This window comes from Oxyura jamaicensis, chromosome 2, assembly GCF_011077185.1.
Source record: "Oxyura jamaicensis isolate SHBP4307 breed ruddy duck chromosome 2, BPBGC_Ojam_1.0, whole genome shotgun sequence".
Lineage (NCBI taxonomy): Eukaryota > Metazoa > Chordata > Aves > Anseriformes > Anatidae > Oxyura > Oxyura jamaicensis.
Window position 1 is genome coordinate 59,543,049 of NC_048894.1, and position 25,242 is coordinate 59,568,290.

The 25,242-nt window shown below is 39.5% G+C and overlaps 2 protein-coding genes across 10 annotated transcripts in view; one reads left to right on the forward strand and one right to left on the reverse strand.

Annotated features, from left to right (window-relative positions):
* Nucleotides 1-15,361, reverse strand: part of SUGCT (succinyl-CoA:glutarate-CoA transferase) — a 325,562-nt gene extending 310,201 nt beyond the window's left edge. For 5 of the 9 annotated variants that reach the window (XM_035318769.1, XM_035318773.1, XM_035318767.1 and 2 more), the window contains exons 1-7: nucleotides 15,190-15,361; nucleotides 15,133-15,156; nucleotides 14,851-14,916; nucleotides 11,661-11,712; nucleotides 11,507-11,580; nucleotides 5,743-5,828; nucleotides 4,741-4,791 (exon numbers count right to left, since the gene is read on the reverse strand). In XM_035318769.1, the coding sequence (XP_035174660.1) occupies nucleotides 4,741-4,791; nucleotides 5,743-5,828; nucleotides 11,507-11,580; nucleotides 11,661-11,712; nucleotides 14,851-14,916; nucleotides 15,133-15,156; nucleotides 15,190-15,268 (432 nt within the window). In that variant the 5' untranslated portion in view covers nucleotides 15,269-15,361. The remainder of the gene's footprint in view (nucleotides 1-4,740; nucleotides 4,792-5,742; nucleotides 5,829-11,506; nucleotides 11,581-11,660; nucleotides 11,713-14,850; nucleotides 14,917-15,132; nucleotides 15,157-15,189) is intronic. The other 4 variants (XM_035318772.1, XM_035318768.1, XM_035318766.1 and 1 more) reach the window with 2 other exon arrangements.
* Nucleotides 15,362-17,217: 1,856 nt separating this feature from the next.
* Nucleotides 17,218-24,851, forward strand: MPLKIP (M-phase specific PLK1 interacting protein). Its single transcript, XM_035318774.1, has 2 exons — nucleotides 17,218-17,829; nucleotides 21,999-24,851. Exons 1-2 carry the CDS (start codon nucleotides 17,470-17,472, stop codon nucleotides 22,200-22,202), a joined length of 564 nt encoding a protein of 187 aa, XP_035174665.1. The 5' UTR covers nucleotides 17,218-17,469; the 3' UTR covers nucleotides 22,203-24,851.
* Nucleotides 24,852-25,242: the final 391 nt, after the last annotated feature.

A 25,242-nucleotide genomic window follows, 5' to 3' on the forward strand; every position in this document is an offset into this window, starting at 1 on the left:
AGGAACACGACAACACAACATGTTTGTTTTGTTGTTTGATTATTTTTTATTGTTAAGTTTTATAATGATTGATTACACTTAACAGAACAGAATCTATATATCCCACTTTCTGTATGTGGAAACAAAATACAGAGCCCAAAAATGTTATGAGGTTAACGTGAACATCTTAAAATCACTTCAGTTAGAACAGTGATGTCAAGCTCTGCAGCATGATTTTCTGCATCACATCTAAATGAATGACATAGTCCAAAATCTTCTGAAGTTAAAGATTACCATATGATCTTGATGGGCTTTAAATTGTATTTTTTTATTCTTATAGAAATTATGAACAAATATTTATACATGTTTCAATATAATATTGAGAACTTCTGAAGCTTGAACTACATATTAACAGAAATATGTAGTGGTTGGCAGAGTTGTAGAGTTTGGAGGTTTTCCCCTATCTGTTTGTGTATTGTTTTTTTTGTTTCTTTTTACAGGAATTTAAGTTATTCCCTGAGATGAACGTGTTTGTGCACACAGAGTCACATTCTCTGGAACTCTGGAACTACCATGCAGCTGTCTGATCAATATATACAGCACATTGGGCCAGCTTCTATAAATTAGTGTCATCATATCAACAATCATAAGCATTTTTGTTCTAGCATGTACACTGTTTAGTTGAATCTAAGGCCAAAGAAACAGCCAAGCCAGCAAATATTTAACAGGAAAGACAAACTGATTCTTATTCACTCAAGAAGGCATGCAAATTATGAATGGTTTAACTGGAAGCATGGATGAAACATTAGTAAAATTTACTGAAACTGAGTTCAGCATAAGGTAAAAGTAGATTTTAAAATGCATGTCGTAAGCTATTTCAAGGGGCTGTGTCAAGAACTGCTAGGACTACTCATTTTAAACCATTAGAATATGAGAAAGTCTCCATATTCTAAATAAGTATTGTTGGATTTCTATGTGGACAAATTGCTCTTTAAAAAAAAAAAGATCAGTAGGAGTGGACTCCATAAAAGACCATAACTTCATGACAGTTAATAAAAAAGCAGACATTTGTCATAGGACAGTTCTCAAGAAGATAACGTTTCCACGGAGCTCACAGACCTAAAGCATTAGCTAGTAAAAACAGAAGGAGCTCAGACAGATCTATGACTGTCTGAATCCTCTGTGCAGGACAGCAGATCCAACAACAGAAGTAAATTAAGGGCAATACAGTGGAGGAAGCTGTTAATTGTTTAGTTGTTTAATGTCACACCTTTGTGAAAAAGGGAGCCAAGGGGGGTTATTTTCTCTCTAAAACCTTCACAGTCCATGCATTAAATATTTTTCCAATTGGCAAAACCACAACTTTCACTAAATACATCCAAGAAAAGCAATTAGTTACAACTTGTCCTGTTTTCACTATGCTTTGTAATCTATCAGATGTACGGAGATGGTATAGGCGAGTTTGAGATCCATTGGCCATTTCATACTGAACTATCTCCTACAATTCACTAAGGGGGGAAAAAAGATGGCTAACAAAAAATAATCGCAATACCTCTGGATATGGCAACATATATGGTTGATTACAGTGTGAAGTGAAGATACAGTGATTTAGGACCAGTCTAGCAGTGTGTATATATTCTTATAGAGATGAACATGATGTTATAGATGTCTTACAAATATTGTGCCAGCTCTGCCACTAACATTCTTATTACTCTTGGAAATGGTCTTTAACGTACAAGTCAGTGAGTGCATAGTATGCATCTCTTCTGATGCTCAGTGAACTCTAAGAGGTACCCAGTGTTCTGCTGTTGGCAAGAACTGAACTCAGACTCTGATCCTAACCAATTGCATGTTCTTAAAACACAAAACGTGTTTCAGTCTTAAAATTCAATGGGGTTTTAAGTCCATTGTCAATGGAAGTTTCACTGTGTTCTACAAGCCCTCCAGAACTTATCACTTGTACTTCTGATTCTACTAACAGCAACAGAATGCAGACCTGAGTTGGAATACTGTATGCTTCAGATCAGACACTGATATGTTCAACCTCGGGACAGAAAAAAGGTATCATGAATGCCAACTAGTCATTAAATTGAATATAAACAACACAATGATACTACTAACTTGACAGAGCAGGCTATTCATCACCTTCAAAAGGGTTTTTTGAAAAAAGTACTCCACACAGAGAAATGTGTGTATACGCACACAATCAAATGACAATATTCATGACACATGCTGACCTATCAGCTAAATTGAATAGGAGGAAAGAAGGAGTGCCATCAGCTCCCCATCCAACTGAATTCTCCTAAGTCCTTAATTAAATTCTGTGTTTAGTCATGAAGGTTAAATACTCAAGATAAAAGTATCCAAGTTTCTTCAATCAAGATTCTGAAAATTGCTGAATAATGCTCTAAAAAGATTATATTATGTGTCAGAGGGTGGTATTAGTGCACATACCATCACTGAAGAGAAAATTTCCATTGAATGAGACATTCAAATATTTGGAAGGCAGTTAACAGCAAGTTAAAAGCATTAGGAAGGAAAACAGGGCTACAAGTGACACAGAATAAAGAAACAAAACAGAGCACCAAAGTAGTAGCAGGAACTTCAGTGTAAAATAATCACATAATTATGCAAGAATAGACCTTTGGGCAAGTGTTTTTGTTTGTTTTTCTTTTTTTTAAGTACTGTGCCAAGTCCAGGACAGTTGATTAACAGGTTTCTTCTGCATACTTGATAATATTGATACAATTATCAAGGTTGTGCTTTTTTCATATACCTCAAGACTCAATTCCTTTGTTAATATGATTCTGGATTCTGTTATTCACCTTCTTCCACCTATATGGAATTTACAGGAAGGGAGGAAGTTTATTCTAGCCATGCTATCTTTCTTAAGAAAGAGAAATGATTATAACCTCATCACTTTTCTTTGTAGGTCTTCAGCCCAGGACATAATTTCTATTTACTTGTGAGTAACCGATGTCCCAAATGCAAAGTTCCTCTTGCCATTAGTCACCTTGCAGACACAAACATTACTTTACATTATAGGAAACGCACTGCTGAAAAACACAATTACACATCTTTCCTGATGTTACCGGGAGACAACTGATAATAAATGATAGCCTCTTATACATAATATTCTTAATTAAGAAAATCCAAATGGAAGAAGATATACTCTGGTTCCATTTGAGATGCAGTATTAAAATGTCAAGACCTCTGCACCAAATTATTTCAAGGCTATCACTGAGTGAAGTAGAACAAAGATAGCAAAATTGCTACTTTGATACAAAAATCATGTGGAGTTTAAACTCAGCCTCAAGCACAAAGGTTGTAATACTGTAAATTTAAGTCACTAGCCATTCAGCGGCACAAACCATGAAGAAGTTCTCCATATTGCAGGCAGAAGGAAGTTGTACATTTAACAACAAAATCAAGCAGCCCCCACCTGCACAAACGTCAAGATGAGAAAAAAGGAATTTCTTAACCACAAATAGTAGTGTTCACACATAAGAAGCTAATGCTGCATCCATTCTTCCTCCAGTTAGTCCTGACTCATAGTCCCAGATGTCTTCAACTTTGTCAAACAGGTTCAGTCCATATTCATGAAATGAGTGGACACTGCTTACAGTAATTTTCTTCCCTTCACCATTTCTTTTCCCAAATGTCAAAGAGAACTAGGGTGTGTTTTTTTTTTTTTTTTTTTTCTGGTTTTCTGGGAGGAACTTTTAAACCCTTATTTAGAATGTGACTATTTTATCCAAAAAATGCATCTGTGTTATTCCAAATGGCCTGTTTGTTTCCAAAACTCTTAGAAGATAAGCATACAGCTTCATAACAATCAGTAATGAATGGTTCTGTCCTGCAAGGAGCACAGGGAGAGGGAACCAGAGAATCCTTGGCTTATATAAAAGTCTTTGGCGTTTAAGTGTCTTTCTCTCATAGAGCTTACAATAAAAAAGTATTAAAATGTCAGACAACGTAATCTATTTTAACTTCATATAAAGTTCCTAGCAAAAAATACTACCAAATTCCACTTATTGCAGGACATATACAGTCTCACTGCAAAAAACAAGAGAGTAATTGGAACTGATACTGAAGCAAATAGGATCAGAAGCCAGCTTACCTTTTAGATATATTGCCACTGCTGTGATTTTTAGCCCTACAGAACTAGGTAGCAGGTCCTATACTTCCCCAAAAAAATGAAAAGGATGACAACACAAGTTTTACAGACTGTGAAATATGGTGCTTTTAGTAGCTTTCCAATGTGGAAAAAAATATCACCTTAAATCACCCTTGTATTCTGTACTGGAATACTGAAAAAAACCACAGATCTATGAAATCTGTAGGAATTTGACCTACAGGACAGCACTTCTCAGAATGCAGGGCAACTGAAGTTGTGAATATACTGTAACACTCTGAAATATGCAAAGAGTGTAGCCCAATTCTCCTTTTATAAGCTCATTGCTGACTTCATTGGAAGGAGTTTCAGGCTAGGTGGATGAAGTTATAGTTGATGAAGTTTAAGTAAATTTTATCTAAAATCATTATAAATTACACTGTGCACTAAATTTTTCTGCATGCAACACTGCAGAGTGTAGAGGCAATAAACTGTAATTTAAGAAGTATTTAATAAGTGATCTGCACATACACACATTTTTAATTATCAGATATCTTATACTTGGGAGTTTATGTATAGTTTATTCTTTCTTACACAGGACCAAACCAATATAAAATAGGCATGATTTGCATTCCATTAAAACCTACCTCCCTGATTATTTTTGCTCCTCTTGAATTCTTCATATTGATAGCTATGCTCTGGAGACAAAAAAAAAGTCATTAAAGTAAAAGCCCTTCTAATGATTATCAACCTCTTCTAAACACAACCAACAGTTAAGTTTCACACTACAGCTAAATAAACAAATTTTAACCCCACTCCACCCCTAAAAATAATTTTCTGTTGGTAAAGCAGGCTTAATGGTCTCAGAATCAGACAAGCAACAGAACAAGCCTGATGGATGTGCAACTGGGAACTGCACTGTGGTCTGCTCACTGTATGTTTGTACAGCACTTACTACTGCAAGTACACATGGGGACACCAGAAACATTTGTTTCAATGGCAACAAGCCACTAAACAGCTCAGGCACTTCATGAAGCTTCATATTAATCCTCAAGTTTCAAACTACACTCAGCCAACCTAACTACAGTATGATGCCTGCTCTCCCCCATCTCCAGCTGCCAGGTAAGGCAGGTCAGCTCAGGTGATCCATCCCCCAAAAAAAATTATATTTTAAAAGAAGTAATAAACGTGAATTTCATCAGGGTTAATTTTCAGTTGATTTGCACCAGCAACTGAAGACTGGCAGGACCACTCTTGCATTTTGAAATTGCCTCAGCTGACCCCAGAAGCATAGCAGAGATTTACAGACTTTTTTTTTGGTTTAAATACTTAATTTTTGTCCTGAAACGTATTCACCTTGACAACATAATTAATGCTAATGTAACTATTGCTCCATTATACACGTTAAGAATCAAATTAAGTCAAATTATATTCTTATAAAGTACAACTAAGAAAATTAGTGAAGTTCTCTGTTAATCATCTTTACTTATGGTTTTACTGCTCATTTTCACTTAGTTTAAAGTCAATGATAAGGTACTGTACAGAGTTCAGCCTTTATACCAGACCAAGTGTAAATAATTTGAAAGAGAAGAACTGTATCTTTAATTGCAATTACAACAGATTAATCTTCAATGTAGCACTTCATTTACCTTTTTATTTCTATTGACACTGAGAAAATAAACACTTTCTGTTCCAACAAAAGGTGGGCCCCAAGCTCTTGTGTCATCACCAGCTCCTGAAAAAAATACCAAAATACCATCGCTTTAAAAAAAAAAAAAAAAAAACATTTCTTATAACTGTCCTGTATTACACTGGCAAATCACAAAAGGAATAAGTTTTTTCTTTCTTTCCTTCTAGGTAATATTTAGGCCTTCTAAATTTCAGTTAGTAGGCAGGGAAAAAAATATACATATTCTAGGACATTTTTGTCAGAAAACACCTAAGAATGAATGTGATTAAGCAAAGTGAATTTTGTTTTTGGTCATGCTGTGATGATTTTAAAAGAGCTTGCCTTGTTCCTGCTATGATTATTTACATTTTAAAATATAAATACAAACATTGGGAGGCAGCTGTATTTTTAATTCTTTTTTAACTTAAAGCAGAGCTGCAATGCCATTCTTTGATGCAATCTGGAAGAATTTAGCAGATGTTCACACAGTCAACAAGCCATTCATGAAACACTCCAGACACAAAAGTCATGATATCACTAATCAACAACAAGTTGTTAAGCTGTGTGCTGCAGAACAGAACCAAAAAGAAGCACTTGCTACAGTGCTCCACCATTCAGAAATTCTCTTGCCTTACAGAAAGGGAAAATGGAATTCAAGCTTCTGCAGCTACTGATGTTACTGATTCATTTATATGTACTTTCCAGTTTTAAACTTTCCTTAAATGTCATGAAGACTGGCAATCTGTTTTAATTGCCAGTTTTAGTTTCAATCTAATTAGAATTAAAACTAAATTTAAGTTTGGATATAATCATGATCACAAGTGTAGCAAGCATACACAATATCTCTATCTGTTTCAGTATCTAGACCTTAACTACTTGTTAACTCTCCTCAGTGAGGCAACACAGAAGAAGACTACTAGCAGAGATACACAACTGACCTAAAGAACCGTTGGTCCAACAAGATATAGCTACTGCCGTATCACGCTACATACTGGAAGAACACCTAAAGGTTACAGTCATCTAAGCTCAAATGTCGCAGAAGTTATTATACAAATGTAAATTATACTCACCAACATTTGTATTGGTTACTATCTCAAAGAACTATCTTGGTTCAAGCAGGAAGCTTGGGGAAAAAAAAAATAGTATTGCTTCTATATGCTCCTATCTTGAGCTAATTAAACAAAATTTCAGTAATACTTTCCATGTAGGATGCCAGTGTGACTACTATCCCCTACAAATAAATACTCCTGTGATTATGGACATCTCACAGAAAAATGAGATTATCCATGACTGACATTCAAACTGAATGTCAAATGATTGACATTCAGACTTCTCAGGCTGCTGTTCCCCTTTAACCACCAAATAAACTCTTCAAGAGCAGGAAAGCAAACCTCCAAAATGATTACTTCATACTAATCATCAACATTGCTCCATTCTTCCTATGTAGATATCTGAAATACCACTGTCCATCTTATCAAATTACTGCAGTTTCTGCCCTGACACTAACGTGAAAATATTTGAAACAGCAAATGACTAAGGATGATCAATAGGTTGCTGTGACAAGACTTTTGATAGATGTTTGAGGTTTTGTTAAATGTTCAAAAACTCTATATTCCCTATTGAAAACACAATACAAGACATGTAATGTGTCTTAGTATCTCAAATGTATGATTTATTAGTTTTGAAAAGAACTGGTAAAGACAATACCAAAACAAAGTAAAGAAATTTAAACTTGATGTGATGTGTAGCTCCTGTGGCATAGTTACATGCCTCAAATGGGTACTGAAGCTTAAACTAAGTCAAATGAAGGGTGTAATTCTAGAATTGAACTGAATGCCATGTGGCTTGTTATTCCTGTGTGGTTTTAAGAACTAAAAAATGTAGCTAATCCCATAGAATGAAGAGGTGGAGCTTATAATTATTTTTTTTTTTTTGCTTTACCATTACTCAATCCTCAACAGATCTCAGAAACAGGTCTTTTTATATCAAGTGCAAGTGTTGAGTGGAAAAATTATGTTAAACTAAAACACATACAAGTATTCTTCTCTTTATGAAATAAATTCTATCTATGAAGCTAACTACTTGGAGTACAACCAGACTCTAACGTAGTGACAAATCTACTTCTGCATCTGAAGACACACACTGGAAGCTTGTTAATCGCAGACACACTGAGCACTAGAATTAAGATTGGAATGAGTCCAGAGGAGGGCCACAAGTATGATCAGAGGGTTGGAGCACCTCTCCTGTGAAGACATGTTGAAAAATGTTGAAGTTGTTTAGCCTGGAGAAGAGAAAACTCCATGGAGACTTTATAGCCACCTTCCAATACCTAAAGGGGGCCTACAGGAAGGCTGGTGACAGAGTCACTCACTGAGGAACTTCCTCAATGTGAGAGTGGTGAGGCACTGGAACAGGTTGCCTGGAGAAGCTGTGGATGCCCCATCCCTGTAGGTGTTCAAGGCCAGGCTGGATGGGGCTTTGGGCAACCTGGTCTGGTGGGAGGTGTCCCTGCTCATGGCAGGAGTTGGAACTGGATGGTCCCTTCCAGTCCAAGCCATTCTGGGGTTCAGTGACTCAAAGACTCCAAATCCTAGCAGCAGCACAGTTTAGCTTTAAACCCAGAGACAGTATTGACCCATGATAAACAAAGAGAATAAAGAAAATTTCTCATTAGGGAGTAGTAAATAACCTCCAATTCAAGAAATCTGTGCGAGTATAACTGAATTCTGAAAAAAAGGCATCCATTTTATTAGGTGTTGGGGGGGGAGGGGCAAAGAAGGGCAAGGTGTTGTTTTTTTGGTTTGTTCCTTTTTGTAAAATCTAACAGCTTGCATGTGAAAAGAGCTTTAACTTTTCACAGACATCCACACACACAAAAAAAAAATCTAATTGCAGTTTAAATGTAAATGGTGTGGAATTCAGAAAACTCTAAGGATGACATAGAAATGAAGAGCTAGAGTCATCCCTCTTTATAATTACATATTAGAACTGAGATAGGAATTGCCAATACATGAATCTAATTACAAAAATATTAATATTATACTGAATGCTAATAGTAAAGCCTACTTTCATGCTATGTGAAACCTAAACACATCAAAATTTACTTTTACACCTTCATAGGAACTAGATGATCGTTAAGGTCCCTTCCAACCCAAACCATTCTATGATTTATAAAAAAAACTTTACTTGTGCACACAAACACAGCAGGCCTGTCTGTGGCTATTCATTCTCATAGCAAGAACGGACAAGTCAAAACAGATTATCATCTTCACAGATACAGGTTCATACCAGCACAACCTCCTATGCATTAACATTAGCTACATGTTGAATTCTAACACTTCCTAGATGAAAAATATCTTTGAGTGAACAGTTTAAATGAGCAACAGATGTCCAATTAATATGGCAAAGGCATAGGATACACTAAAAAGAACTGTAAAGGCAGATGGGTTATTTTGTCTGTCAAAGAACGTTTTCTCTATCACACTTGGACTACTCTGCTTCAGTACCAAGAGATAAGGCCACCAAAAAAAAAAAAAAATCAAGTAAAGGTCTTCATGATGATAATACTGAGCCTAACTTCCTAACTTGAGGGCCATTGCCCCAAAGGATTTGAAAAAAAGGCACCATATAAAGTCTGAAGTGCTGCTAAGTATCAATAGTGAGACTGTTCCTGGTAACATTTTAATAGTTAGAAAATAATTATGAATTTAATAATTCACATAATGAATAATTGTGAGCACTCAATAAGATTATTCAAACTTCATGTCTGATTCTTACAATTCCTGTACTTGTTTTGTTTGAAGTTTAAACTGCTATAACATTGTTTCACTGTTCTCTATATATTTTCCTGTTGTTAGGAACAATAAAACAAAAACTTTAACAGATAGCTGTATTGGGTTTACATGGCAGGGTAAGGGCTCTTGTAGCCTCTGTGAGATGAGTCCAGGAGCTGCCCCATGTCAGGTAAGAGCCAGCTCCAGAAGGCTCCAAAGGGGGACAGAATGCTGGTTGTGCAGCTGTTAGAGCAGATTTAAGAAAGGGAAAAGATAGCTGCGCAACAGCTGCTAGGAGAGGAGTGAAGTACCAGCCCTGCAGCCCCCAAGGTGAGTGCAGCAGGAGGGCAGGAGGTGCTCCAGGCAGGCAGCAGCAGTTCCCCTGCAGCCTGTGGAGAGGCCCCTGGTGGAGCAGGCTGTCCCCCTGCAGCCCATGGGTCCCACATGGAGCAGATCTCCACGCTGCAGCCCGTGGAGGAGCCCCCGGTGGAGCAGGTGGATGTGGCCTGGAGGAGGCTGCGGCCCATGGAGAGCCCCCGGTGGAGCAGGCCCCGGGCCGGAGCTGCAGCCCGTGGAGAGGAGCCCACGCAGGAGCAGGGGGTCTGGGGGGAGCTGCCGCCCGTGCTGGAGCAGTTTGCTCCTGGGGGATGGACCCCGTGGTACGGAGCTGTGTGGGAGCAGTTCTTGAAGAGCTGCTGCCTGTGGACAGCCCCCGCAGGCTCAGTTCGGGAAGGACGGCATCCCCTGGGAGGGACCCCGCGGGGAGCAGGGGCAGAGAGTGACCGTGAGGGAGCAGCGGAGGTGAAGCATCAGGGACTGACCGCAGCCCCCAGGGGAAGGAGGTAGAAGAGAGTGAAAAGGGGGAACGTGTTTTCAGTTTGTTTTGCGTTACTCACTGCTCTAGCTTGTTAGTAATAGGTAATCAATTATCGTCACAAGCAAAACAGACTTGGCATAGTGAGGTTAATTTTTGAGTCATCTCCCTGTCCTTATCTCAAGCCTTGAGCCCTTTCCATCGTATTTTCTCACCCTTGCCTTTTGAGGAGGGGGAGTGAGAGTGTCATTGTAGTGGAATTTAGCTTCCCAGCTGAGTAAAGCCACCACAGTAGCTCCTAATACAATGAATTTACCAACATATTAAAAAATTACCTTGAGGGAAGAAAACAATTGAAGTAAAAAATCAAAAGAATTGATTGAACCTCAAATCTGTGCATCTTGACTGGGGATTCATAGTTCCTATATAAATCCTTGCTGGAAGCTTCTGTTCGCATGTCAAATTTTGGATTTCACTCTACAGTTACAACTGTTTTAACCCCCTCACCACATTACAAGAAATTTGCAACACCTAAGCATTCCCATGCCCAAACTAAAACCTCAAAGTCCAAACAACTCAACACATCAATTTAATTTTGAGTGATGGAATAAGCCATTTTAGTAAGTAATGACTTGGTATTGCTTTGTACCTTAATATCTGGAAAAAAAAGTGACCTGATCTTACAACTTCAGCCTTCTCACGCTCATCTTCACTAAATGTATTGGGTTTTGAATAAAACATACACAGAGTACATTGTTAAAGCAAACAGAGCATATACGTGCAAGCAAACTTACTAATAACTAGTTCCCTGTCACACCAGAAACAGAGCAATGATGTCAGAGTATTCCAGAAATTTGAAAGCTATAGCTTTAAAAAAAATAGAAACAGCTACAAAATTAAGTTTTTCTTAGCCAATACCATACACACACTGTAAACAAAAACAGTTGTCAATGCAACATAGCATTGTCTTTTAAAATATTTTAATAGAGTCCAGACTTACATTCTCAAGTCCATAGTAAACACTCCACAACATTATCAAACCAAATTGTTTTTAATAATCTGAAGAACACCAGAAGACAACAACTCCAAATACACAAATAATCATTTGCTAAACTGGCACACATTCTTATCACAGCTAAAATAAAGACAAACCTTACCTGGCTTTTCCACTTTGATGACTTCGGCCCCTAGATCTCCTAAATTCATTGTAGCAAAGGGCCCTGCAAGCACCCTGTAATATTATACGAAGATTTAGTTTTTCCTACTACAATACTTGCAACTAGACAGTGTTCCAAAAGACAAAACACAAACCTTGTCAAGTCAAGAATTCTCACGCCATCCAGTGGCTTTACATTACTAGCACCTGACAAGAAACAGAAAACAGTAACTCACTCTTGATATTTTTTTTCCACGACATTTCTGATCGGAAGTTTGAAACCCTTCTTGTGCTTCCTGTGACTCTCATGATACTCCCTCCCCAGATACAGGATAATAAAGCTTTCTTTAGAGGTATGTTATTAGGATTATATTACATTATTATTAACACCTTTCTAAGTTGAAAAATCTTATGTCTGATATAGCAGAACCTATTATAGACACCCAAGAATTCTACAGTAAAAAATACCTCAAGGTACTTTTATGTATGCCAACCACAAACACACATCTTTTAAAGACTAACCTGAAGAAAGATCCAAGATAATCGTGGAAAACATTTGAATGACAAACTAAAATTAATTGATAACAGACCAATGTGAATCACAGTATCCACAGCAGCAAAGTGGTTTGACCTGGAGACCCACGCACTTGCACCACACAAAGTCTCTACATTTCAACAGAAGTTATAAAACTGAAGGCAGAGTGTATGAACTAAGGAAACACTCATTCTCTGTTTTAATTCTCAATGGCAATTATACAGCCAAGACTACTAACAAACCACAATTCTCTCCTCCTTTCCCTCCTCACCCTTTCCAGCCTGACTAGCTCTGAGAAACAACAGCAGTGGCACGGCAAGGCAAATAGTCACATCATCTAGACCACAGGTTTGCAAATATGTCTGGGTGGCCATGAGTAAGGAAGTTTTTCTTCTGCTAACTTAATGTCTTGAACTGCAGACTGGGAATGCAAACACTACACTGTCCCATGCAGATGGGGATTTCATTACTCTTTGTAAGGTGGGCTCCTACCACAAAAAAAGGAAGCAGCACCTGCCCAATAACATCACAAAACTTACAGAGCACTAACTTGTGTTAGCTGTGTGTGTCAAGGTAAAAGAAAATGTAAAACATGGAGAAAACAGTTAACTCAAGCACAGACTTACAGAACAGGAGGAAGGAACTAAAATCCCTCAAAGTGCAGGGCATCTCCAGAGCCACACAACAGTGGTGTGATACCATGAATGCCTGCGCCACACTCCCTCTGTCAGATCAGAGCCACCTATCACAACATCCCCCACCACTTTTTTTTTTTTAATTTCAATGATTTTTAATCTTAATATGTTCATATACATATATAAAATCTACAGGGCTATGAAGAAGCATTGAGAATTCAAGGCTTTTGCTATGTTTTCAGTCACTGAACTGCTCTCAGTAAAAACATTTACATCCCATTCTTCATCTTTAAGACACGTGCCTTCAATTATTACAAATCACTCCAGAGAGATTTGAGTTTAATGGGTTTTATTTTTTTTTAAATGCAATATGCAGACGAAGCAGCACATTGAAAACAGGCTAACAAGCTTGTCTAAGAACAACCATGTATTTTGAACATTTCAAATCCTTTAGGAAAACTCAGACTGTCACCTCTCTTCAACATTTGTACACCTCAGTGAAAACTCCCAGTGCTAGAAAACACTTGTGCTAGTTCCAGGTAAGCATCACAGATCCTCTAGTGTAACCTTAGCAAGTTGGCTCTAGTTAGGCAAACACTTGAGCATATGCTTATCTTTTAAAGAATTAAGTCCATCTGCTTCATAATAACATTGCTGTTATTAATTAAAAATAAAAAACAGAATTTGTTATTTAGCCAAAAGGGCCCACCTTCCTCTCTTCTTTGCATTCCATTTTAAAATTGACTCTTATTCAATTGCTCACTAGCACTAGAAACCTTAGTGTCCTCCTGAGCCAGCATTCAGTGTTACTTCCATTTCTCACAGCCACACAAGTCTTCAACAGCCAAACGGTTCCCTACCTACAGCTAACAGTTTCAGGAAGCCATGAAGATTTTTCCAAAAAGAGCCTGTAAAAAGCCTGAGAAGCATCAAGACTGGCCAATACTTACACATTCACACCCTGAGACTGATGAATCCTTACTAATTATCACTTACACTATGATACAGTTAATGCTCCATTCAGGGATTAGTACTCTGGTATAGCTGAAAGAGAACATGAAAGTACAAGCATTGTTTCAGAGATGCAGGCCCTTGGGAATTTTCCATAAACACTTGTAGATAAGAATGTCCACAATGATAGAGAAATGCAAGAAAGAGGAGAGATCAAAAGCTTACTTGTGAATAACAGAGAAGGCAACAGACCTGATAGTCACTTCAAACTAGCACAAGCACAGGCAGACACAGAAGAAAACTCCTAGGACCTGAGTTCTCATTCCAGCAGGACACCAGTTTGCTGAAAAAATTACAACACAAAGCCTTTTGGCAATCAGAGAAACAGTAGTTCTGATGCACTGATCCGGAGTACTGGAGTGCTATCAACCCACCCACCACTGCAGGAACAAAAATAAAGAAAAATCATACCATCTGAAAAGAACAAGTACTGACCAGAAGTCTCTCCTGTCCTCATTTTTTCTATGTGCCTTGTATAACCTACGTTATACAAGCCCAAGTCAAACTTTTTTTCCCTTGACTGTTTTCTGTTGTCATTCTGGCTCAGTATAGCCTAAGTTTCTATGAATCTCAAATTTACCATAAACAAGATAACTATATGTATCCATTTTAACACATATTTGATGAAAAATAAATAGAACCATTCAATCTTCAGACAATTTAAACGCTAGATCAATTCATTACACTGTCCCCAACATAAAGGTAGAAGTAGCAATAAATTGGCCTATTGTAGCAATTGGAGCAAGCAGCCAAGGAGATCATTGTATGGCAGAACAGATTGAAATCCATTTACTGTCACATCCACAGAAAAGTTGTCCTTAGTTGTTTTTCCTTAGCTAAGCTTTTCCTTAGCTGATTGGGACTTCCAATACTTACACAACAGTGTGCGTTAAATATAAATACGGCAGTCCTGTTCTGATTGCTTCCAACTCCAGGGAAGAAAAGCCCTGGAGCCCAATGCCCCTACCCTGCCTGCACACACTGCTGTGATCTGTACACACAGCCAGCCTTGCTCGAGGCCACTACAACCGGGGTGAAATCCACTGTCACCTCGAGCCAGGGCTGCGCACATCTCACACCAGGCTCCGGGCAAGTATTAGTGCTTGTCGTGGTTATTTAGTAACAGAGTTACTCAGTAACAGAGCAGAGCCAGAGGAAACTGACTTGGTCGTGGCCCGGGGTTGTTCTGCAGGAAGAGCAGGGAGCTGCTGGAAACCACGCTCCTGGCACCTGCGGGGAGGCGAAAAGGAGAAGATCAGAGCCCGGCTGCTGCGCTGAGCGACACCGCGACCGCGCCTGGCGCGAAAGGACACCCACGCGGGGCAGGGCTGAAAGCAGCTGCTGCTGCTGCCGCCGCTTCCTCATCTTCCGCCACCTCCTCCTCCTCCTCTTCTTCCTCCACCTCCTCCCCCCGCCCCTCCCGGGGACGCGGCATGCCCCCGCTACCTGCCGCGGGAGGTGCCGGCGAGGCAGCACTCGGGGCTCCCTGGCAGCGCGGTGAGGAGGCTCCGCCGGGGTGGTGCAGGCTCCTCCACAGCCCTCTGCCACCACCGCGCCTTCCTCCCAGCGCGGCGCTCAGCATCCCCGCGGCACCTTAGCGATAGCCCCCGAACAGCGGCGCAAAAAGGGGTGCGCTCCGTCGCAACGCGCAGGCGCGCTAGCACAGCACCCCTTCACCCCTCTCCTCGGAGAGGGGGAGCGTTAAATAGCTCCCCGGTTGGGGCAATGCGCAGGCGTGGGGCTGCTCCGCCCCGCGACGGTTGCGGTCATTGGCGCCCTTGGTGCGCGCGCGGCTCCCTGAGGGGGCAGCGGCTCAGCCCCGGTTCGGAGCTCGGTGGCCCGTGGGGAAGTTTCCGTGAGGCCCCTCGGTACTCAGGGCAGGCCCGTGGGCTGCCCTGCTCCCTGGTGTTAAATAGGACAGATCGGGCAGGTTTTTTGTTGCCTCCGGTGCCGGCCCTGTTACCCCCGCGTAAAAGGGGAACAAAGTGGTAACAAACCAGGTGTTCTCTTAGCATGGGGGACGCAGGTGGTTGGACTTATCCAAAATCGACTTTTTTGCTTTTGTGATGTCTAGCTCCAAGCTGAACTAATGTATCATAGCTAGAAACCTGTTTCTTGTTTGCTGTACTGTATTGCCAAGGTGAAATAAAGTATCCCCACAATTTTGCATGCTTACAAGTCAGGCATTTATACCTCATGCCATTAAATCCTCTTGCTTAGCATGTGGTAGATCCTCGAGGTCACTCTCGCTTCATTAAAGGTGCAATGTTAGTTATGCTGGAAGCCCTCTCTTCACCCATACATAACCCTGGAAGGGTTCAGAAGATTGGGTCTTTTAAGTGCGTCTTCCCTGAGCAAACTACTTACTACTTATTTTTAGTTTCTGGTAGGACAGAGTGAAAGACTTGTAATGCCTCACTCCAGAAAAAAAGTCTTAATAGGATAAAAAAGCCTGCACAGAGTTTCAGCATTTATTTATGGGAAATACACTGGGAGGATGACATCTGCACCTTGATATATAAAACTGCATCTAGATAAAACTTCTGGCTGCTTCAAAATGAGCATTACAAACAACACAGTCTTAAAAGTGTTGCTTGACAGAGCACCTGGATGCTGAGGAAGAACAAAGGGAAAAGTTACATCACAGGTTTGTTGGCTAGATATACAACGTGTAATGGAAAGTGTGACCTGTATGCTTAGAATCCTAAAAGCAATTAGGATTTGTCAACAAGAAGAAATTCATCAGCAAAAATACCCCAGCATAACTCAACATCTGTGTAATGATGCTTATTTCTAATTAGTTTGGTGTGAAAATGGTTTAAATTAAAAGAAATCATCAATTTCTGGAATAAGACTGGTCAGAGTGAGAAACTGATAGTATATTGATAAATTGCTTTGCATAGACATGGCATTTCTTGCACGTGTAATATTAGGTAGAAAATTGGTCTTATAGAGAAAATAAGACAGTAAAGGGTTAGCAAAAGATTTCTTAAGTGAGTGGGTTTCATCTCTGTGTTTGTGCTACAGCTTTGCAAGGGTAACGCTCCATGTTTTCACAGGGAAGTTGTTAAGCAGTGGAGAGCAGAGTTGGCTGGGAAGAGAAAGTTATCTCCATTCACAGAGCAAACAAACAAGCCGTTGTTTAAAAGAAAAACAAGACCAATGCGTGCAAGAATGAACTCCCCTTGTGTTTTCGGCTGATGTTTGTTCACTGCTGTTCTGAAGGCAACAGTCAACTGTCACGTGCTGCAATGTGCCGGAATGAAGTAGGGCTTCATTGCATGGATGGCAATCTGAAAAATCCATTCCCTGTTTTTCACTGATTCGTTCAGGACTTATGCTCGTATGGCTAGGAAGAGGAATGCTGTAATAACACTTATGTTGCTAAATAGGGGGTTCTCCTCCAAGAGACTTTTTTTTTACGAATTTCTGCGAGTTCCACAGCTCTTGTTGCAGAGCTACCGTTCTACCGAAGAACTGTCAGCAGTTCCAAACGCAACGCAAAGCCTACAAAAGACAAAATTAAAACGTAAAAGCCCAAAGACTTTTGCCACCTCCTCTCCCGCAGCTGCGAGCGCGTCACCACCCCGTGTGCTCCTCGCGTCGCCTTCCCCGGCCCGGAACTGTGCTCGCCCGGAACCGACGAGCCGAGAACGCTGCGAGCCCGGAGCCCCGTGAGAACGGACTCCCGCGAGGCCGGGCCCGTGGCGGCGGGGCCCGAGGAAGCACCGGCAGCGGCACCAGGACCAGCAGCAGCGGCGTGGCCCCGGCGCCCCCCCGGCCATGTACCGGCAGAGCTTCCGCCCCCCCACACCCCCGTACCCGGGCGGCGGCGGGCTGCGGAGCCCCCCGCCCGGCGGCGGCCCCATGGCACCCTCCCCGCGGGGCTACGGCAGCCCCCAGCACACGCCGCCCTACGGCCCCCGGGCCGGGCCCTACGGCGGCGGCCGCTCGCCCCGCGGCTTCGGCTTCCACGGCGGAGGCCGCTTCGGGAGCCCGTCGCCGGGGGGTCAGACCCCGCGCAGGCCGCAGAGCGCCAGCCCCCGCTACCCGGCTCCCTACGGCGGCAAGTCCCCGGCTGGAGTTCCCCCACAGCCGCAGCAGCACAAGCGCTCGCCCGGGGGCTTCCAGAGGCGCTACCAGGTATGGGGCAGGGCGGGGAGGGTGGGAGGGAGGCAGCCGGGACGGGGGCGGGAGGGCCGCTGCGTCCTGCCCCTCCGCAGCGAGGCTCCAAGCGCAGAGGACGGACGCCGCTCCGCCACAGGAAAGACGCAAGGACTCGCAAGGGAGTAGCAGTTTGCCTTTTAATATCCGGGCGTGCAGAGGTACAGGGAGAATTAGACACCGCCCCAAACTGCAACCGACAGCTCTCCCTTCTGTTTACTTCCCTCTGATCAGTTTTCCGGAAAACGATGGGGAAGTGCTGGTGTTTTCCTTTGCCTGTGCTGCCTGACATCCCGAAACAGTGCTTTCCGGGACATCGATAAGAGTAGTGATCTGTTAAAGACAACTAAGCCGAGTTTCCTTTAAACAGAAATGAGAACATCTGTTGGGATGGTAGAGTATCTGCTTAAAGCCCCAGCACTGCACTGAAAGCTTAACTTTATATATTTTTTTTCAAGAGTCATCAACAGGCTGAGCGAGGTAACTCTTTTTTTCAGGATGGTTTATTTGGGATGTATGACAAGTGCTACAGATAGGGATGACATTTCTTGGGATGACACCAACTTAATTAAATCTACATACATATTAGAGATCCTTAAAAGCTAAGAAATGACACGCAGTACAGACAATAATAAAATGTTCAGGTCCTCTTACTGACACTTTGTTTCTATTCAAAAATAGTCTGATTACTTTTTTACTGTGCAGATAGCAGCTGTCTTACAGCAATCTCATAGTCGGTGAAAGAGGATCATTATTAACGTTATACATTTTCTTTTTCATCTAAGGCCCTCTCAGGGCAGAAGCCTACAGTTCCTAAAAAAGCAAAGACTGTGGGGTTTCTACTGCAGTAGTAGGATCTATTTTTTGCATTAAAATAGCTCTGACACTGTGAAGAGAGGGTTTTAGTCATTGATGTCTGATTTCCCTCCATAAGGTCACCATTTGGATATTCACCTAAGTGTTTTTTAAGATCCTGCCTTAAATTAACTGAGCGGAAGTATATGCAGAAGTCCCTTTGGCTCTAGTTTTAGCCAGACCTGTCTCATATCAGGAACTGTTGAGCAGGAACAGCCCCCTAGGCTTGGTCGTTGGTGTTAGGATGAAACCTGACATGAAGAACAGACAGGTTTGAATCTGGTCACAGACTCTCTACATTTTCTCCTCTTCCCTTTCCTTCTGCAGACCTTGTGAGTAGTTTGAGAGCAGTGACCTGACAGCAATGCCTTTCTAGACTATAAAGCCATTTGTATGGCTGTAGCTTTGCCTAGGAGTAAGGTGACGTGTGTGCATGTATTTGTACACTTATACACATGGACTGTTTTGCCTGGAAGGGCAATCATGGATGGAGGAAATCTCATAAACCGTGAGTCCTCATTTTCTTTGGCATGGGCAACAAAAATCTCAGTCCATGAGGCCATCAGTAGATTTTGGTAGAGGGATTTTATTGCATGTTCTCAACATCAGATTTCTTCAGAGATTGGTCCCTTGTCTTCTGTAGATGCTATTGGTAAGAGAAGTGCAGTGCTTTTGAAATTCATAAAATATGAGATTTCTATCTCAAAGGTGACAGTAACCCTTTAAAATCTCATTAGGAAATCCAAAAGATAGTTCATATTTTTGTGCTTGTAGAATTTCATTTTTGAAATGAATAGAAAACTTAAAGAATAACCTTTGTGTGGCCAGTACTTAACTGAGCTTTCGATTTTTCCACAGGGATGCACCTGCTTTTAGATTTTATGAAAACAAGTTTGTTGAATCTCATGAATATCACCTCTTAGAATTCACTTAGAGGCAGTGTTTCCCTTTCTATACTAAACAGCAGTTAGTGAAGCCATAGCTAGTAGTGGTAATGGGGTGAAAATTTTACAGAAAGGTTTTTAAAAAACAAAAACAAGTTGAATGGTACAAGCGGGGTTTCTGTGATTTTGTGCATCTGCCAACATCTAAAATTCAGGTGAAGAAAGTTGATTAAGGAAATGATTGTCCCTGTTGTCACCTTCAGCAAGTTAGTGAATAGTGCCAAAAGATGCTTTTTGTTATTTTTTTATATGTCATTGGCATCAGTGTCGCTTGCACAGGTAGGTCTATATGTTTTCCTTTTCCACAAGCCTGTAATGTGAGTAATTACCTCTTGATTTTTTTTCACAAAGAAAATACAAAGGAAAAAAAAGACATAATGGCTAGTATTCTAAATCAAAAAAAAAAAAAAAACTAATGTTCAAATTTAACACTTATTGAAATACATCAATCTTGTATCATATAGCAGTACATAATAATCTAGTGATAATAGATGTCAGGCATAAAAAAAGGTCAGTGTTATGGGTGGCTTGCATTATATTGTAGTGAAATTTAGTACTACAAATTAAATCCATCCAAAAGCGTCTTGATTTAGTTTGTTCTGTCACTGGGTAGTGAGAGAGAGTTAGGTCAGTCAGTTCAGCTTTTTTCTGAGTGCTGCAGATTACACATAACGTTAAATACGCTCCACATTTAAACTGTTTTACAATGTAGGAGTTGCACGGTCACTATTAGACATGGTGTTTCAAAGCTGTTTTTTTTTGTTTTTTTTTTTTTGAAGATAGAAAGTACTATGTACTAGTGCTTTACCCTTAACATCAGTGCTTAAATAACAATAATGTAATTGTTGACTCGACTCCTTATCCGTTAGAAAGTTTTTTAGACCTTTTATTGAGGTCCTTCTCTGATCTTACCTTCACGGTTTTGATGTTATACTTCATAAAGTAATTCTCTACCTTTTAGTAGTTTTCCACTTTTGAGATCATCATCTTAGCTGCAGAACCTAATTTTCTGTGGTGAATCATTAGAAACAAATGCCCTGTAAATTAGACAGGGATGTTCCCGTGTTTGGTCTTGTATCCATTATAATCAAGCTTTAGGAATTGTAGAACAATAATGATTGGGACCACCTGTCAGCACATTTTCAGAAATAGATTCAAGACTGAGCTGTTTCAGTGGCTTACAGCTAAGCAAAGGGGTCTTCACTATATGGCAGTATTTCTCAGTTTTACCCAGAAATTGTTTCATGTGATCCACTTAGATTTAGTGGGGCTTATTAGTAAAACTCAAATATCATCACTGTTGGTCCAAAAAAAAAAAAAGGTCTTTAATCAATATTTTTAGTCCTTTACAAAGTCAGCAGCGGCATCAGCATCAAGGAATCCTGTTCTTAATTAAACAGAATGCATCAGGCACATTTGTAGACTAACTCATGTGTGTCTGTAGCATAGGTTGTTTAGCATTGGTTAAAACAAACCATTTTGAGTGGATGTAACTTTAGACAAAACCTCCCTTTTTAGTGAAGTGAAGCTGAGGAAACTCGCTTTAGTGAAGTGAGCTGATGGATGATGAACAATGGCTGAAAAAAAATTATTTTATTAAACACTAAATAAATATATTTAAAATATATATAATTTTATTTTAAATTGCTAAATTTGCTTTGTCATAGCCCTCTTTAAGTTACAGATCCTAGCACGTTTGTAGAAGTAATTGCGTTGATCCCTGATCTTTTGAGGGAAAAAAAATATCAAAAGCTTCCTAGCAAAAGACTTTTCTTCTTTTCTTACATTACTTAAATGTAATACCTATTTAATCATTGATGATTGTTCAGATTTGCACGTCAAAAGAAAGTCACCTTTTCTCAAATTCCACAAAACACTAGTTTGGTTAAAGTAAAAATTGTTTTTCACAGTAAGTTCCTCGTGTCATTTGTAGCTATTTGCTTTATACATTGGTGCTCAATCTATAAGTACTGAATATTTGACTTCTGCTCTCGTAAACATTTCTGACTCTTCCTCAGCTCCTACACCCTGTTTTGTTGTTCAGCTTTTGAATTAGACATGTTGTTGACTTAGGCAGTGTATTGAAAATAGCAGAGGAACTTCTCTCTAGTTATGTGGCAGTATGGCAAAAAGGTGGTTTGGAGAAGACTGGTGTTTATCCAGGTAAATCACAGCTTGTAATTAAAGTATAATAAAGCTAAATTCTTTTGAGGAAGAGCAGGTGAGGAATAGTAAATATTCTTTGAAGATTATCCGTAAGCTTCAAAGCTCTGCTACATTAGAAGGAAACTTATTTTAGTTTGAATTAGTCTATTAAATGTTTTTTTACTTGATGGTTTTCTTCCAAAGGGATCACCCAGGACATCTACTCCATTTGGTACAGCGCTTGGCAGAGAGAAAACAGTGTCTAATGATGTGGAAAACTATTACAGACCTTCAATGCTTGAGGACCCATGGGCTGGCCTAGAGCCAGTTTCTGTTACAGACATAAATCAACAATACAGCAGTGAGCAAACAACATATGCTGGTAAAAAAGGGAGGTATTTCAGTTAACACTTTTAAAGGCCAAATAACTCCATCTTGTCAGGAAAACTTTGGGACAAAATCTTTACACTTACACAAGATGAACAATAATAAAGACCTTAGTTAATGTTTTTATTTGATCAGCTGTCCACCCTTTTATCCATTTTTTTTATTGCATTGGAAATTTTTATGTGTGGGGAGGGGAAAGGAGTGGTAGGATAACTTACATTTCTGGCTGCGTGGAAGTGCCTACCAGCTTTGAAGAACAAAGTGTTCTTTAATCACCAGCGACTGATCTTCTGACTGTTAAAACAGGTTTCCATATATTTACCTCTTCCATGCCAGATTGTAAGCCTTTTATTGTAAACTCCTTTAAGAAATGGTATTTTTTTATGTTTCAACGTTTTTAGAATGAAGTAACTTGGAAATAAAATAAAGTTTTGTAAATCCTTGTTTTGTAATGTATAAAGATTATTTTAGGACTTTTGTTAAGGTGTACTCATTAACAGAACTAGTACTAGTTAAATTAGGTGACTTCTGTAAATGTGCTTGTATGCTGTAGTTAACATCTGATTTTGTGCATAGCATTTTTTTGTGAATTGTAGTGTAACATGAAACTGAAATACGACTTTTAGCAACCTCAGGAAACAAGTGTATTGTCTTTGGAAAGTTTAATTTGTTGAACCAGATCTTAAGTCATAAACATAATTCTGTAATCATTTACTTTTGTATTTAAAAAAAAAAAATCATATTTGGAACAAGAATAGATGTTTCTGGATTATAGTAAACAAGTCTGTTCAGTGGCAATTTTAGTCTAAGCAACACAAAACATCAGAATTAAATAAATGCAAATGTACTTTCTGGATCTACGTTTTAGAATAGCATAGAACGATTGAAACTTTGTTGTACGGTTGACATAAGTATATGAATAGCACCTCCTTTTTGATCTGCTCTGGATTTTTCAATTTTGTCTTTTAATTTTTACCTACAGCTGGCATCTTTGCTTAGAGAAGTCGTTTTCTGTGTGTGCATGCTATAGTTTTATGCTAAAGAGGAAAACAAGTTGTTTTTTTTTTTTTTTTTCTTAGGACTAGTCTAGTTGTGGAAGATCCATTCTTAAGTCTGCTAATGAATATTGTAATTTAGAACTAATTAGAAATAGTTCCAGCTCTAGGAATGCTCTACATGACATGTTAAGCCTGCAGTGGATATCTAAAGTGTTGTTGAACATACTGTTATTTGTTTGTTGATCTTTGCTTTTTAGCAGGAGGTAGAAGGCTAAAACTTTTTTTTTTTTTTTTTTTTTAATAAAAAGTATTAGTTCAGTTTTCAAAACCTACATACTTTCTTTTAAGCTCATTGTACACTTCACAGGAAACACTTTTGTAGTCCTGAAGCACGGCTATGTAGAAGAGCACAAGGGATCACATCATGCTGTTCTTAGTAACTTGTCTTTTGCTGAGGTATGATAGCCCTATCGTACTACTTGGACTGTTTCATCATAAAATGTCTTGGCTGAATACCACCTTCAGGAACAACATCAAACTGGAAGGGGAGGGTAATTACTGATATGTGCTAGCTGAGTCTCTTAAACTTTTATTACCATAACCTAAATTTTGTCACTCTCTTGTCTTCCTTCAGCTGATCTTACTGTTCAAGTACTATATTCCAAAAGGTTGCTCAGAGAACTGAGACCATAATGCCTGCTTGGTATCAAGAATACTTAAATCTTCATCCCAGAATCAAAACTGTCCCTGAAATGACAGCTATCAGTATTGTTACCTGTAATGCACACCAGCAAAACTGAAATTACTTGACAAGTTGCAGATAGTCTTTAGAATTTAAATATCAAGTAATTGTGTCACTTTGAATAGTAAAGTATATTTTTTTTTTCCTTTTTTTTTTTTTTTTTTAAACATTGAGAGGTAAAGTTCATAAAGTTACAGGGTGCTTAACTGAATCACCTTTTTTGCTACTTTTGTCTTTGTAACTCAATGCAGTTTACTTTTCGCAATCTGTTTGGTAATCTTGAGGAAATAGATCTGATAGTACCTGATGTTTTTTTAAGAGACTAAAGCTCTGCCGCGTTCCCAGTTAGATGTAAGAAGAAACTGGGTTTGGAAAGGAGAAAGGAAAGGAAAAGGATTCATGACAGAAGAGAGACTCTTAGAGGTGGGACTGCTTTTACAGTAGCCAATATCAGCTGCCCTTGCACGTTTCAAAGATGCATTTTTCCACTTTGGTTTTCCAAGGGATCAAAGCCAGTCAACTCTGGTAATAACTGTTAACTCCTGGAACCAGGTGTCAGACATCAACGAAGGTAAATGTTCCAGAAAGAGATTTGAGGAAATAATCTCAGAGCATTGTATTAATCAATACAGGCCTTCCACAATTTCATCTGTTAAGCTGCTGCTCCTTGTACTTCAGGATATGACCCAGCAATTATAAGTACATCATACTACTAAAGACTCCAATAATTTGGTCAAGAATCTGCATGGAATTGAAATGTAGATGTAATAAGCTTACTAAACTCATCACATTGTACCAAAAGCTTAAAAACGATTTACCTTTCTGGCTTCTAAGAGAAAATCTACAATTACAGTAAAATTTCAAAATGTCATTGTTGAATAGCTGTAAAATGCATGAACACATGTTCAGAACTATAAATACAATGTACTTAAAGCCAATTTAAACTTTGCCTTTTTTTACTATGATATCCAGGAAGCCTAAGCACTTACTTCCTCACTGATTGTAGTCCCTTTTCCCATATGGCAAACATTCTTTTTCCCATATGGTTCTAATGGAGATAGGATATATCACTTCCTCATTTGTTTATGAAGCCTCTTCATAGGAACAGGATGGCTCTGGAAATAGCATTTGATGATAAAAAAGCACATCAGAAATGCATCCTTTCTTCATGAGCTCATGAAACAAAATAATCTCTGTGCTTTGCTAATGAAGGGATTCTTCTGTAATGAATACCCTAAGAATATGGGCGTTGTTCTTTCCTCAACAGACGACTTAGACTTTAAGGTAAGTCACTCTCTTTTCAGAAGTTTGGATTGATGCA